We start from the raw sequence: 16,870 nt of genomic DNA, 5'->3' as shown, positions 1-16,870 counted from the left end.
AGATGACCTTCTGGGGTCCCTTCCAACCCTGAGATTCTATGATTCTATGATCTCAATCTTAAAACCCTGAATTATCCTCCTAAATGTTTATCCCACAACTCCCCACACTCTGTGGTCACTTGGCAAAGAACTGTATTCTCACCAGGCATGCACACTCACGCTCTCTCTCTCACTCTCTCTTCTATGCCTCTCTGTTCCATGCAGAACATAGGGCCTTCACCACTGCCTTACATCTTTATCAGTCTCCTAGTGCCATCTTGGCTTCTTGCCTTGTCATTCTGAGAGCTTTCAGTTCCAATTCTAGTATGCATTTCTGTCTTAACCTTAGTCTACCTCATTGCACTTTATCCCGGGGGTTCCAGTCCAACACTTCCCTTGTTATGTTATTTGGGTCTTTCCTCCACGTATGTCCTAGCCATCACCATTTCTTTTCCATACTTTCCTATCCTGTCTTTATAATCATGAGTATTATAATACTCCCTCACACCATTTGTTTTAAATAAAAAGTTTTTTGTACATACAAAGTATTGAAGGAGTCTCCTTTGCACCCTTGTTCAAAGCCCGGACATCAGAAATTACATTAGTGTGTTGGGCGGGGGGAGGGGGTTGTTTTGTTTTTTTCTGTAATTATTCAATTAAATATGTGATCTATAATGGATGTAGTTTTCTTTGATATAGCAATAATTTGTTGTCCCTATTCCTGTATGCATATAATGTTATCTCCTGGCTTAGTACCTCTGCCTCTCTTTCTGCAAGCAGTTTAAGATTTGTGATATCCTCTTCTTCCCTCTAACTTTTGGAGGTGGAAAGAAAAAGTGTAAAATTACGTAGGTGCACAAGCATGTACAAGGGTGGGTGCAAAGTAGGAAAAGTAGATGAATGCAATTGATGGTTTCATTTTCTGTGATATATTGTTTTTCAACGCTGGCCGAAACTGTTTTGACAGCCCATTTTTGTTTGTCAGGCACTTTCCCCTTCCTCTTCACACCACCCCTTCTTCAGATGAAGCACTCTTCAGGAATCATAGAATCATAGAATATCAGGGTTGGAAGGGACCCCTGAAGGTCATCTAGTCCAACCCCCTGCTCGAAGCAGGACCAATTCCCATTTAAATCATCCCAGCCAGGGCTTTGTCAAGCCTGACCTTAAAAACCTCTAAGCAAGGAGATTCTACCACCTCCCTAGGTAACGCGTTCCAGTGTTTCACCACCCTCTTAGTGAAAAAGTTTTTCCTAATATCCAATCTAAACCTCCCCCACTGCAACTTGAGACCATTACTCCTCGTTCTGTCATCTGCTACCATTGAGGACAGCCCTAGTAATCCAGTAGTGATACTTTGATACTGAATAATACACAAACTGCCTTTCTAAACCAATGTATGAATCTCTCTCATTTCTAACTCTGGTCAAGACCTATATATCACTCCCTCCCACTCTCACTATGCTGATGTAGCGTGGTAGTGAAAACAAGCCCTCTGACAGCGTTTTCTTGGGCAACTTGCCTGAGTCACCATCATACCACCGTGGCTACACTTCTGTTTTTTGCACACTAGCTTGAGCACAGCCAGCGCATGTACATCCGCCCAATCTGAGAATTACATGGCATGGGTGGCAGCTGTGCCAACTGTGGCAGCATGGCATGGGTGGCAGCGCTGGGTCCTAGATGAGCTTGTACGGCATTTCCGGCAGCCCCTTCACTGCTATCGATACTCAAGCTAGCTAGATCAAAGCTAGCTCAGGTATGTCTACATGTGCTGCAATCATACTTCTGATTGCAGGGTAGACAAAACCTTAGCCATTCTCCTAGCCAGCCACATACCCTACCTTTTCCTTATTCATTTTTATCACAAGAGCCCACACAGGCCATCTGCCTCTTCTAGGCCTCTGTTTTCTTGTTACTGTGCTGCCATCGTATGGGAGTTCTGCTGCCATGACCTCCATAGATCAGAAGACACCATTGTGTTCATCTAGTTTGTCTTCCTGTCTAACACAGGCCATAGAATTCCCCCAAAGTAATTCCTAGATTATATCTTTTCAAAAAACTTGCAAGATTGATTTAAAAATTGTCAATGGTGAAGAATCCACCACAGTTCTTAGTAAATTATACCAATGGTTAATTAGCCTCACTGTCAAAACTTTTTTTTTTATTTCCAGTCAGAATCTATCTAGCTTCAACTTCCAGCCATTGGATCACATTGTTTCATTCTCTACTAGACTGAAGAGCCCATTATTACATATTTGTTCCCTATGTAGGTACTTTGACTCCTTCACTTCTCTCAGTTAAGCTAAATAGATGGAGCTCTCTAATTCTGTCACTATAAGGCATGTTTTCTAAACCTTTAATCATTCTTGTGGCTCTTCTCTGAACCTGCTCCAATTTATCAGCATGCTGCTTCAATTGTGAACACCAGAACTGGACACAATATTTCAGCACTGGTTGCACAAGTGCCAAATATAGAGGTCAAATAACATAGAATCATAGAATATCAGGGTTGGAAGGGACCTCAGGAGGTCATCTAGTCCAACCCCCAGCTCAAAGCAGGACCAATCCCCAACTAAATCATCCCAGCCAGAGCTATGTCAAGCCTGACCTTAAAAACTTCTAAGGAGGGAGATTCCACCACCTCCCTAGGTAACACATTCCAGTGTTTCACCACCCTCCTAGTGAAAAAGTTTTTTTCCTAATATCTAATATAACATCTCCACTCCTACTTGAGATTCCTCTGTTTATGCATTCCAGGATTGCTCTTTTGGCCACAACTTCACCTTGGGAGCTATGTTCAGCTGATCGTTCATCATGACCCCCAAATCTTTTTCATCATCACTGCTACCCAGGGTAGAGTCCCCATTCTGTATTTGGTCTACATTGTTTATTCCTAGATGTATACATTTAGTCTTATTAAAGCCCTTATTGTTTGCTTGTGGCTAGTTGACCAAGTGATCCAGATAGCTCTGAATCAGTGATCTGTCCCCTTCATTATTTGCCACTCCCCCAATTTGTGTCATCTACAGACTTTATCAGTAATGATTTGGTGTTTTATTTCCAGTCATTGATACAAAAAAAAATTTAAATACCGTAGGGCCAAGAACTGATCCTCATACCCCACTGGAAGCACATCCACGCAGTGATGATTCCCCATTTGCAATTACATTTTGAGATCTATCTGTGAGCCAATTTTTAATCCACCTAATGTATGCCATGTTCATTCCATATTTTAACTTTTTCATCAAAATATTGTGTGGTACCAAGTCAAATGCATTAGAAAAGTCTAAGATATTACATCAACACTATTACCTTTATCAACCAAACTTGTAATATCATCACAAAAAAAATATCAGGCTAGTTTTACAGGATCTGTTTTTCATAAATCCGTGTTGATTGGCATTAATTTCATTACCCTTTTTTAATTCTTTATTAATCAAATCCTGTGTCAATCACTCCATTATCTTGCCTGGGATCGATGTCAGGCTGCCAGGCCTATAATTACCCATGTCATCCTGTTTATCCTTTTTAAACATTGGCATAATACTAGCTTTCTTCCACTCTTCTGGAATTCCTCAGTGCTCCAACATTTACTGAAAATCAGCATTAACAGCCCATGATCTCCTCAGATGGCTCTTTTAAAACTTTTGGAATCTAGTTGTCTGGACCCTCTGAATTAGAAATGCCTAACTAGCTTCTGTTTAACATCCTCCAGAGATAGTGGAATGGAAAGGGTGTTGTCATCACCATATGATGAGATTATATCATGTGTTTTTCTCCCAAATACAGAACAGAAATATTCATTGAATACTTCTGCCTTTTCTGCATTATTATTGATAATTCTACCATTTCCATCCAGTAATGGACCAATACCATTGTCAGGATTTTTTGTTGTTCCTAATACATTTTAAAAAACTTCTTATTGTCCTTGACTCTGCTCCAACCTCTTCTTTCTCCTAGTAGATCCAAATGCACCCTGCCTCTGCCCAGTGAATAAACCCCTCATAATTCATTGCACAGCATCATGTCTGTTTGGAATTACTTGTTAAATTTTATCTTAGAAACCTAAAAGAGGAGAGGAGAGGAAGGACCAATATCCATCAATGTCCATCCTCATCTGCAGTCACAGTAAATCATGTGGGATATGGCCACCTGATTTTAGCAGACAATCCCTGCTTAGTTCTCCAGAGGAAGCTACACCCCCTCCCAGCTATAATATCTATAGTCTACACCTTGCTGCTGGTATGTGTTTTTTGGCAAGATATCAAGTTATGAAAAAGTACAGATGTGATTAGTACTCAAGGAATTTTCCTTAGCACTAGTAGCATTAAGAAAGAAATATGTATTTTGCAGAATTACACTTCCTTGGTGTTAAGACACCACTACAATGAGACATGGTATAAGAGTAGAGTAGAATAAATTAAAGGAAACAATGGTTATGTGCTGGATAGGAAATCATGTATATACATGAGGCTGAGACTAGTGAGAAGGACTGGGGGAAAAAATCACCTTTTTTTCTTTACTCTGTAAATGTCTTAGAAAATATTTTGAGTTCTCTATCTTGTTTTCCATTCTTTCAACATGTGTTATAATAAAATGCCTTGCATTGCCAATTTTTGGTTTGATTGCAATTTCCCCCAAAGAGGTTCCTGATTAGGGCCCTTTCTGTGAGAACTGCTTTCTTTTTTTTCCCTCTGTAAGATGGTTTATGGGTCTAGGTACCTCTAAGGGCGGTTAGTCATCAACAAGAGTCTTTACCCAGTATTACTCTGCTTTCGCTGGAGTGGGTTTCAGTGTTCTGGGTTCTTAGCTACTAACTGATGGTGCCTCCACCCCATTGTTTAAGGTAGTCAGGAGCCCAGCCTTAGCTCCCTATCTGGTTTTGACTATCGCTGACCCAGTACTTCTCCCTATGCCTAGCCTGATACCTCATACATACTCTTCTGACACCTCCATAACAGATGAAGCAACCATCAAGGTACATTTTATTTACCGGGGAAATATAAAGGAAGCATATAAAGGGAAGGGGAAGATTGATCTGAACTGAACACTCTATGACCCACAAGTAGTCAGGGTGGGTTTCCTTGATTCACGAGTTTATTCCACACTAGTGGGTGTCATAATGTGGAGGAACCCTTGTATCTTAATGAGTTGTGGCAGGCCTGGAGGTTGCGGCAAGGTGATGAGGGTGCCTATTCACCCAGTGGGTAGCCTGTTTGCTGCAGCAATAGATGTTACAGTAAAAAAAAAAAGTCCTAATGGTGGATCGGGCCTCCTCAGTGTTTCTAAGTGAAGTTGCTCTCTCCCAGAGTAGTTTGGCAGACCCCTTCGGGGCAAAATAGGTAACCTCCCCAGGCAGGAAGAGACAGACAGGAGATCACTCACACTCCCTCAGGCAGGTCCATCCTCCCTTCCCCCTGTTGACTTAGTCAGCCATCCATCCCTAGGGTTCACCTAATCATAAGACTCCTTTATTGGCAAGGTGAGCACACTGCACTTTTCCCCATATCTCATCTATCTGGCAACAAGCTTGGCTCCCTTTCTTATCATACCCACTAACGCAGGTTATACTACCAAAAAAAAAAAAAAATCCTAAAAGGTACTGTAGTGAAGTAAATAGTCTCATGGATTCCTTTTCACTTTTTCAGGTTGCTCTGAACCTCTGGGGATGAAATCAGGGCATATACAGGACTATCAGATTACTGCCTCCAGCATCTTCAGAACACTCAACATGGACATGTTCACTTGGGAACCTAGGAAAGCCCGGCTAGACAAGCAAGGCAAAGTGAATGCCTGGACTTCAGGTCATAGTGATCAGTCACAGTGGTTGCAGGTAAAGTTTCACTGTTTCACTAATGTTCTTAGTGTCTGTCTATGTTCTATATGTTTCTTGTACAGGAAAGTTTTGTTGATTTAGCATCAAATCTTGCTTTTCTCACCTGGGTATGTAGGGAACAACAGTAGTGGAATCTATCTAGATCTGCACATGGGAGATAAGGCTCCAGAGAGCTCAAACTTGGGTGCACTACTTCATTGTTGTTCAATATGTGCCAACATGCAGAAAGGCATGGTGAGGGTGGGTATCCAAATTTAATGAACCTAATCTTCCCCTCCACCTATTCATGAGGCGCCTAGCAGCCATGAGTATTACTACAGCTAATGGAATTGAACAGCGGCTATGGAATTACTGTACTGGATGCTTGACTGCCTGTTGAGAGAGATTCTATCCCCCAGCCCTTGCAAAACTCCCTGGGACAAAGTCCATTTACTTGAACTTTTGCATAAGGTGAGCAGCTTTGGCTCCTAGGAGTTACCTTAGTCTATTTGAAACTATTCAAAATTACCTTCCCCCAACACTTTTGAATCTAGTAAGATTGATTCAACACATGAATTCATTATGAAGCTGTTCACAAAGTTTGTTTTCAGTCTGAAAAGTGATTTGTAGACATTACTGGTAGGCTAATGGGAAAGATAGCAACAAATCAGCACATGGAAGCCTATTTGACCAGTCATTGTGACATTTACTTTTTTGAACTGTTGTATGTTGCAGTGTTTTGAGACAACTGCCAGTTTGGAATGAAATTCTCAGCATGAAACCTCAATAGCACTGGAAGTGTGCTACTAACCCCCTGCAAGCTTTTCACGTATAAATTATAACTTATTAGCTTTTTTACCTACAGATGCTAAGCAATTTAGCAAAGTGATTACTATCTCCTCTCTAAGCTTATACACAGAGGGAAAAGAAGTAGTGACTGCATTGTCGATTTACCATTTGAATAATTAAAGATGTCTGGATTTGGTGAACTTTTTTAAAAACAGTCTGTCGAAATACAGTAATGTTTTAAGTCATTTTAGTGGGTTTTTTTTTCAGGAGGAAGTGGTTATTGTGTTTTGTGGTGAAAGAATGGAAAAAAGTCTCTCTCCACCAAAAAGAGAGGCAAGCCAGATCTAGGGTAATTTTGTCTCCATTGCTGATCCAAGGGAGCCAATGGCATTCAGAGTCTATAAAAAAATGCTCTGTGATGTTTTATTCTATCAAGGTTTCAGAGTAGCAGCCGTGTTAGTCTGTATTCGCAAAAAGAAAAGGAGGACTTGTGGCACCTTAGAGACTAACAAATTTATTTGAGTATAAGCTTTTGTGAGCTACAGCTCACTTCATCAGATGCTTATGCTCAAATAAATTTGTTAGTCTCTAAGGTGCCACAAGTACTCCTTTTCTTTATTCTATAGAGGGTGACAATGGATTTGTCATTGTCTACAGATGGTAAGCGAGTTAGGGAGCTATATAACAGGAAAGGACAGCATTTCTTATTTTCTAACATTTTCTGTTTTGTTTGAAATGCTTTTTCCTCTCTTTTTCTTCCCTTCCCTCAAACTAATTGAGTATGCAAATTAATTCACGTTGCATTCATTTGATTCCTGGCAGGTTTTCCATCAGTCCGGTAAAACTTATGCCTATTTTTTTCTTGTTAAAATATGCAAGAAGTCTATAAGGCAAGTTAAATCTGGAAGGGATTCTTTTGTTTTGTTTTTAACTTTCATAATATGATTGCAGAACATTTAATGGGAGCATGACTATTTTCTTTCCTTTAACTTAATATAACATGCTATGGATGACTGGAAGTTGTTATATTTATGGTACTTTTCCTAGAAAATGCTAACTATGTTTCAGTAAAACCAGAGGCATTAAACCATTTGAGTTTTCAATGCATAGACTAGTTATTTTGTACTGTAGTCCAACGCCTCTGAATTCATATGCTTAAGTTATTGATGTGCCCAAACACTTCAAGTCTAGGTAATAGCTCTGTAAGAAAGGATATACCCATCATTTAAATTGGTCTCCGTATTGTTTTTTTCTTTGCTTTTGGTCCCTTTGGGAAATTCCCTTTATACTCATCACATTGCAATCTTTTAACATAGTGACTGCTTTTTCACAATGCTACTTTCACAGAATCTAGGAAAACCTGATTTGTAGGGAAAAATGTATAAAAGCAAAGTTATCCATTTTTTCCTCAATCACTGCATGTTAGTATGGAGGCTCCTACTAGCAGCTCCATATCTAAAGTTGTGTTCTAAAATGTGCTTAAATTGAGGCATAAATTCCTGTTTTTCTCTAAAGAAGGTAGCCCACCAGTATGAAACTTCACACAGTATTAGCTATCATGCCCTTTGAATTTTCTGTACAGTCTTTGTTTTGTTTATCCTTATTTTATTTTTTATTAGGAAATCTTTGACATTGGACTCTTGGTGAAATTGGTCCTTGGCCCTTCAATCTTTCATTGTTGACTGATGTATTTTATAAAATATGCGGGTCTACATAAATCTTGGTAGAAAGAGGTATCCTGAGTAGATCTGATGCAATTTGTTGTTTCGGGGGGGTGGGGGGGGAATATTGATTTTTAGGATCATTTTTTAACCATTCATCACAGCTGAAAGTTTATGTTCCAATGGTTGCCAACATATTTGTGTAATGCGAATAAACATTTTGACTATTTATGGGCAGTTGTTGATTCACAGGAGATTTGGGATAAAATCTGCTCCAACAGCAACACTATTTCTGACGTTACACAGGTGTGCTCCTTAAAAAAACCCAAAATAAATAAAATTTTAAAAACCCCTCCACCTTTAAGTATTTTACAGCTTGGAAATTAATATAGGGAAAAAATTGTTGTTAAGTAGTAACATACAATCCACCTGATGCTAACCCACAAAAACAAGGAAATGAAGAGTTAAGGCACCCCAGTACATACCCTCTACTTCCCCCACCTCCTGGCATGCACCTTATTATAACCACAACTGTTGTACATGCACTGTAACTGTATGTCTTCCCACTTGGGCATTCCCAGCACTCACTGCTGTTATTTAATTAATAAAGCTTTAAACGTAGTCACTTGGTGTGGCTCTTTCATCTCCTCCCCTAAAGATCCCGCAGCCTCAGCCTGATCACCTGAAGCTCCGGGCAGATTGGTAACATAAATCTGTCACAATGCCAGCCTCCAACAAAACACACTATTACCCCATATCCATAACTAATTATGAGAGGAAGTAGTTTGGTAAAGGGGTGTGTGGAGAAGGCTGGTGAAATTCAGTGACCTGTGTTACACAAAAGATCAGATTAGATTATCACAATGGTTTCTTCTGGCCTTAAAATCTATACATCTATGAATGCATCACGCGCTCCCCAAGTGCCTTCAGGAGGACTTCTGTTTAAGTTAAAATCCTGAGTCTTGTGGACTCTTTCATCCCTCCTCCTGCTGTAAAGGCCACATTTTTATTCTACAGAAAAATAACCTATTTCAAAGCCATGCAAGAGCATCTGTTAATTTGCTATTCAGTAACTGTGACCATTACCCCTGCCAACTATTCTCTACTGTCCCTCATTTCCTAGGCAAATGGAAACTCAACTTAGCGGTATAGAATACCATAGTCTATGCCCCTTGATCAAGACTGAGATGAGGTAGTAGGTTTCAGAAACTTTCCGCTCATGAACACTTCTCTTTAAGGGTTTTAGAGAGACAAGGTGGGTGAGGCAATATATTTTGTTGGACCAGCTTCTGTGGATGAGAGAGACAAACTTTGAAGCTTACACAGAGCTTTTATTTAGGTCTCTTTAAGGGTTGTGTTTTTTGGGGAGACATCATTTGAAACTATGCATATAACAGTAATCTTAACAAAAACCAAGCTATGTTAACTAAAAGCAAGATATATTAAAAATAGAGAAGAAATGTAATTAAAATAAAGAAATTGTCTGCTTAATGTATCTCGATGTAGACTTCTCGTAGTCTTTTCAGTCTAGTTACAAACCTAAAAGGAAAGAGCTTACATTCCTTAAAAACATTCCCCTCTTTCTTACTTCTCTGATTTGCCTGTCAACATTGTTTGCTGCACTAGATACCAACTCCTCTTGCTGTTTCCAGAGATGTTTCCTATCTAGTCCCTGTGACTGGGTCAGCTTGCAAGTTCAGACATATCACCATTGATTTCGGACAGCCAACGCCACTTCCCAGTTTCTTCCAGTTACCTACATACACAATAGGGTTTTCAGTTGTTGCTTTATCTAGGGGATGAGCCATTGAGAATACAAATATTCTTAACTATGATTAATATCTGTCTTTCAAAGGCTTACTGACCAATCTCAGGGACAGCATTTCACAGACAAGTCTGCACATCTCTGCCTGTGACAGCACCTGTCTGCCTTTTCTGACCCCTTCTGGATGCACTGGTGCCTCTACGCCCCTTGCTCAAGGAAACCCACTCCAAAGAAGCTACCAACAACATTTAGTCCTCCAAGGTCTAGAAGGGCCAGGAGGAGACAATGACCAATTGGGAGTCAGCAGGCCAGTTAAGAAGACTAGCCTGCTGCTTCTCAGGGCAGAATTGGGTGAGACTGGACAGTGTCTCACAGAACCCCAGGGTCTTTCCTTCAAGCACCACAACTAAGAGCTTGTATTTGAGGCTTTGTTTCTTTATTTATAGGCCCAACAGCCAAATTCTGAGGGGTTTTTTTTTTACAATGTTTAAAGACTGCTGCTGAATTAATAGCATAGGCTGCCCTGCTGCAAGTAAGCAGCCAAAACGTGTGGACTAAGACAGGAAAAGCCTGCAGGTTCTATGGTGCATTATTACCTGCCACGCTCCCCCAGCCATTTTCTGTATTGTCCTTTCAAACAAACAGATTAGCATTTTCCTCAAAATCAACCCCTACCACTTATTTTCTGGTATTATGAACTATGAATTAGGGAAGAGGTCCAGGCCCTCTTTCTCAGCAATGTATTGTTAATTGAGATTTTGTTTTAGATTGCATGTTCTTAATTCTGCTAAATCTATACATACATTTATCACTGTACTTGTAAGTATTAGAAACAACTTAATTATTATAAATAGGGCTCTACTTCCATGAAATTTTTTTCTGTGTATTTTGCCACAAGGCATGGGAAGGGTTTTCTAGCTTGATGCCCATGAATGATAAGCCTTAAACAGTTTATTCTCAGTTTTACACTGTTCCCATGGAACTCTGATGTTTTAAGAAAACCACTGTTCCCTCAAAAATAGACAGGAGCAACAAGCCAGGTCATCTTTTAATGTCTCTCCTGTTGATTACATGTGAAGGAATCAACTAAGCATGATCAGAGAGAACACCAACATTGATACACAACATATTGCTGCTAGAGATTGATAAAATGGAATCACTGTAGCCAATTAGTTTTAGATGTGTATAGATTTCTGTTTCACACCTGATTGCTAATAATAATATAGTATATTTTTATTAGTATTTCCCCCGCCACCAAACATTTTCTCCAGTATCAGATGTTGTCTTGGAGCTTTTGTACCAATATGTTCAGATATCAGTTGGAATAACCCTTAACTTTGCTTATGCTTTTAGCGTAATGCAGGACCACTATTTTTACCTTCTAAGATCCTGATGGTGAGAGGCACAGATGGAGAGTCTTATTCAAAATAAGTCATCACTTTCTTTGTGTTATATTTGCAGAAAACAACATCTGCCTATGATACTGTTTTGTGCAAACTTAGGATCTGTGTGTCTTCTTTTATATAGACTCTTTTCTGTTTAGTAAAAGATTTGCATGTTCATTTTCTAGATAATCAAACAAAAAATATATTGTTATTGATTTGTTGGAACAGACCTGTGGTCCCTAGAGTTTGTTTTATCATATGTTTCTGAGAAAAGCAGAATCCTTAAAGCTGGTATAAGTTGCATCTGATTATTCCCCTGGCATGGGGGGATCTCCAGTGGCATAAAGCCTTCTATTTTTCCCTTGAAAAAAGTGAATGGACCAGGAATGGGAGGGCAGCATGACTAGAATGCATTGAGCTCCAATGATTCACGGCTCGTGTAGTGCCCCCTAGGGTACCGACATGAATTGGAGGAGCTGATTCTGGAGTCAAAATGCCCCTGGCAGCCCTGGAAATTGCGAGAGTGCAAAACTGGTATACAATCAGCTTTCCCACCCACTTCAAGTCCTGTGTTCTAGGGTATTGCAAATTGAACATGAGCCAACAATGTGATGCAATTGCAAAGAAGGCTAATATTCTTGGATTCTATTATCCGGAGTGTCATATGTAAGACATGGGAGGTGATTGTCCTGCTCTACTCAGCACTTGTGAGCCTCAGCTGGAGTATTGTGCCCAGTTTTGGGCACCACACTTTAAGAAATATGTGGACAAATTGGAGAGAGTCCAGAGGAGAACTGCTAAAGTGATTAAGACTGAGAAACCCTGATTTATGAGGAAAGGTTAAAATAGGCTTCCAAGGGAGGTTGTGGAAGGATTGGAGGATTTTAAGAACAGGTTGGACAAACACCTCTCAGGGATGGTCTAGGTTTACTTGGTCCTGCCTCAGCATGGGGGACTGGACTAGATGACCTCCCAAGGTCCATTCCAACCCTACGTTTCTAAGATTCTATCACTTCAGTCTTGCCTGGGTTCACTTGAGTCAACTGCTCTTCACCCAAGAGCTGATCTCTTGTAGGTATTTTGATATTTTAATAGTGATAATTCTTTCATCAGTTGAGAAGGAGATATGTAATTGAATGTTGTCAGCATACTGTTGGTGGCTAAGCCCATGGTGTCTCATTATTTCTCCTGTAATCTCATGGCAAGATCCAAATTTGAAAAATATAGAGAGATTGTAGAGCTGATTCCCTATAACCCCTAAATCCATTTGCCCTGTGCCAAGTACAGCTTATCTGTGTCCAAGGATCTGGCCCATAAGTGTGTTAGGATTTGGTCCTTAATTTCCAGAATTCAAAATGTAATGCTATAAAGATTGTCATCTGCCAACCTGTGTATTAGAACTGCAGATTGTAAATAAACCATTAAATGAAAGCACCTAGCTTGTTTATGATTGTCCCATAATAGAGACCTTTTAACATGAGTCATTAAAAAAAATTACTGTGTTCTTTGGGTGATTTTTAATGGTCTCATTGTGTCAGCAAATTTTAGCTTAGGTTTTCCTCATGGACAAAGAGTCAGTATGTCATCAGAAGTTTATATACTGGTTCATAGAAAAATATTTGGTGTTAGAATGAATTACTGTGTTAGGATTTACATGGGTTATCTTAATTGCTGATCTCAATTTGACAAGGAGTGAAAACTAGCCTAGGTAAGAGGATGCAGGTAAATATAATAGTGGGTTGGTTTTAGTTTTTATACTAAAAATATTCTTTCTGGCATCATTTTATATTTCAAATTAAGGCCAATTGTTTAATTAAAATGGGTTCAGTGAATCAGAAGTATATTTTCTCTTCAATGACTAATTTTAAAAACTGCTGAAAGTTGGAATAAGGAAAAATGCTAGTTTAAGAGAAATTTGGGTAATTAACAGAATGAGGAAATTATATGACTTCTAGATGGCGTGGAGTACATAAACAGCATGTTATGACAGTGTTTTTAAGATATAAAAGTATTCAGTGGAAATTGTAAGCTTAATTATAATGTATCATAAAACATATGAATCCCTCCATGCAGCTCCACTGAACCTCAGCCAGCACCATTAGAGTAGGAGAGGGGAATTAAAACCCTTTAAAATCTAAGCCAACTCTTTCTCCTGTGCACCCTCACAAATGGCCTCTCTCCTGCATGCGCACTCTCTCTCTTCACCAGGTGATCTCATATCCTCTAAATATAGTGGATTTGGTTGTTTTGGAGAGGTGGGGGTAGGTGAGAAAATTGTATGATTGCTGTTTAACCTCCCAACCATTGCCTGCAGGAGTTCATGACTATGTCTTGTAATTTGTTGTTTTTCTGCTACAGTTCTTCATATTTAGTTCATTGATGATCAAAGATGGGAAGGTAGATAATTGAGGAAGTACCTAATATAGTGGGAACAATTTAATGAACAGAGGTGATGAATGGTGGGTGGGTGAGAGACTCTTACTTTTGTATTGTTTGTGAAGAATTTAAAGTGTTGGCGTTGGAATCTGTTGAGGCAGGAGGCATTGATATTGTTCCTCAGAGTTTTCCATGTGGGATGGGTACGGTTTATAAATATTGTTTCTAATCATCTCTCTACATCTTGAATGATCTCTATGATCATTGTTCTAATGCTCTCTCTAGATCTAGAGCCCAACCTGGGTTCAGTTATGGGAACTAGTGGATGTAGCAACTTCCAGTTTAGATAGAATGGGAGAAAAGCCAATTGGACAGAGTACTTTAAAGGATTCTTTTTGTCAGTGGTTCCCAAACTTGTTCCGCCGCTTGTGCAGGGAAAGCCGCTGGTGGGCCGGGCCGGTTTGTTTACCTGCCGCATCCGCAGGTTCGGCCGATCGCGGCTCCCAGTGGCTGCAGTTCACAAAGAACCGCGGCCACTGGGAGCCGCGATCGGCCGAACCTGCAGATGCAGCAGGTAAACAAACCGGCCCGGCCCACCAGGGGCTTTCCCTGCACAAGTGGCAGAACAAGTTTGGGAACCACTGCTCTATGGTTTGTACAATCAGCCTGATCTCATTGCCAGGTTGTACAGCAGTTGTTCCATCCAGTTGTTCCAAAGACCAACTAATGAGTACTTCTGGAAGGTTTTCTTAGGCCTTGTCTACACTGTGGGGGTAAGTCAACCTAATTTATGCAACTCCAGTTATGTCAATAATGTAGCTGTAGTTGACGTAGCTTAGGTTGACCTACTGTGGTGTCTACACCGCGCTGGGTCAATGGGAGACACTCTCCCATTGACTTACCTTACACTTCTCATTCTGATGGAGTACAGGAGTCGACAGGAGACTGATCTGCGGTCCCTAGACCCTCTAAATCATCCCCTGGTGCATCGATCACCACAGCGTCAATCTCTGGTAAGTGTAGACATGCCCTTGTGTCCCTTATGTTTACTCTATCTGCCTGATCTCCAAGCAGAGGGGCTGTGAGATGATAGTAGTTTCACACTCAGAAAATAGGCAGACACAGGTGCACAGCCCCGACCGGAGCCAGAGGCACACTGGTCCGCCTGGCCCTGTGCTACCAGCATGCCCCTTCCTGTTGGGGGGGGCCCATGCTGCGCCACACAGCTCCCCTGCCAAGCACCCCCTGGATCCAGTATGCCCAGAGCCCCCCTACAACCTTTCCACCACAAATGCACAGTGCTGTGCACACACACCCACCCAACCCAGTGTCCCCCTGCCCACAGCCCCACCACAGCTGCCCAGCACCCCAAACAGAACCTCCCACTTGCTAGTTTCCCAATACACAGAGATTTCCCTTCCCTCCCTTCCAGTGCCCTTCCCCACAGCCTCACCACCACAACTACACAATGCCCCACACAGACCCCCCACTGCCCAGTGCCCTGACACACATCTCCCACACTGCCCAGCACCCCCCAACAGGCCCCCACTGCCTAGCACCCCAAAACACACAAACTTCCCCCACTGCCCAGCGCCTCCCAGACACTCACCATCACACCCTGCCCCCTTCCCTGGCCTCACTCACCAGCCCTGCTGGGAGGTCTCTAGTTCCTAGGGTGAGAGTGGCGAGTGGAGTATCCAGACTCTCCACGTGCTATCCCTGCCACAAGTGCGAGCTCCGTAGCTCCCATTGGCCGGGAAAAGTGCCAATGGGAGCTGCCGGAGCCACAGAGCGGGGCTTGCAGGCGCCAGCAGCATGCAGAGCCCCCGCACCTTAACAGCCAGAGGGACCTGCCAGGGGGCGAGGTGGGGAGTCCCAGCGGTGCTTACCTGCGGCGGCTCCCATCCCGGGAAGCATCCAGCAGGCAGGTCCCTCTGGCTCCTGGGGTGGGGGGTTGGATCGGGGGGTGGGGACAGAGGGCTCTCTGTCCGCCCCCAGAGCCTGCAAGCCATGCCCCTGCAGCACGCGGTGCTCCTGCTGGCGGGCAGATGCCGGGAGCTGCCCCAGGAAGTGGTGAGAGGCAGCGCCAAGGCTGCGGTCCAGACGGTCCCAATATCGGGACAAAGGGCCTCCTGACCGATGTAAGGTCGAAACGTGGGACAAGTCCCCTAAAATTGGGACTGTCCCTATAAAATCGGGAAGTCTGGTCACCCTATGATAGACAGCTCTGAAAGAGAAGGTCCGCTTGAACAGCAGAGCAACTGTATTGATAGATATAACAGTATCTATCAGTATTGATACATAAAAGCAGTTCCATGGCATAGTCTTGTACTGTACTTAATGAATGATGTTTCCAATTCTTTCTTTTAAAGGCTTTTGTAGAAAAATATAATGAGTTAACTTTGTTACAATGACTGCTACTTATTAAACAGAACACATTCATCTTTGGTTATAAATATCTGTGAGAAGTTTCCCTAAGCAGGTGAAGCTGCCTCACTGTTAGCTTTAAAGAGTTTCAATTCCTTTACACACTTACAATTCCTCTCTGTGTATCACTGTCTTACAGACAAAAGGAAATTGAATAATGACAAATTTCCCATTACAATAATGGTTTTTGGTTCTGATAAAAAGAAATAGAGAGCATAAGCTGAAGCTCTCCAGTTGTTCTGAAAGTGGATGTACGTAGGCTTCTGAGGTATTCATTGTTTTTGAGTATTTACTATAAAGATCTCACAATTACTTGATACCAATAACAGGACCCTCTGAAAATGGCACAAAGAGTTTAATGTGAAGGCTGGTAGGTTTTTCATTTGTTTTACACTGCAAGCAATTGAATAATAGCCATATTTTCCACTGATTTTCACTAATGATTTATGGGCTAACAGATGCATAGTTATTTCCCCTGATTTTTGTCCATTTATAATAACAAAACCATATTTTCTTTCCTTTTTTAAAAAAAGAAAAAGGCAGACTGGTCAAAATACCTTAGAAGGAGATGGAAGGTGTCATAAAAATAAAGGGAAGGGTAACCACCTTTCTGTATACAGTGCTATAAAATCCATCCTGGCCACCTGTAAAGAGTTAAGAAGCTAAGATA

The 16,870-nt window shown here is 41.4% G+C and overlaps 1 protein-coding gene across 1 annotated transcript in view; it reads left to right on the top strand.

Moving 5' to 3' along the window:
- The window catches only part of EDIL3 (EGF like and discoidin domains 3), a 392,956-nt gene that overhangs the window by 310,473 nt on the left and 65,613 nt on the right, over positions 1-16,870 (top strand). The window contains exon 9 of the mRNA XM_073344422.2: positions 5,631-5,815. Within this exon, the coding sequence (XP_073200523.1) occupies positions 5,631-5,815 (185 nt within the window). The remainder of the gene's footprint in view (positions 1-5,630; positions 5,816-16,870) is intronic.

This window comes from Lepidochelys kempii, chromosome 5 (genome assembly GCF_965140285.1).
Source record: "Lepidochelys kempii isolate rLepKem1 chromosome 5, rLepKem1.hap1, whole genome shotgun sequence".
Lineage (NCBI taxonomy): Eukaryota > Metazoa > Chordata > Testudines > Cheloniidae > Lepidochelys > Lepidochelys kempii.
This window is presented reverse-complemented; position numbering and strand designations above follow the sequence as displayed.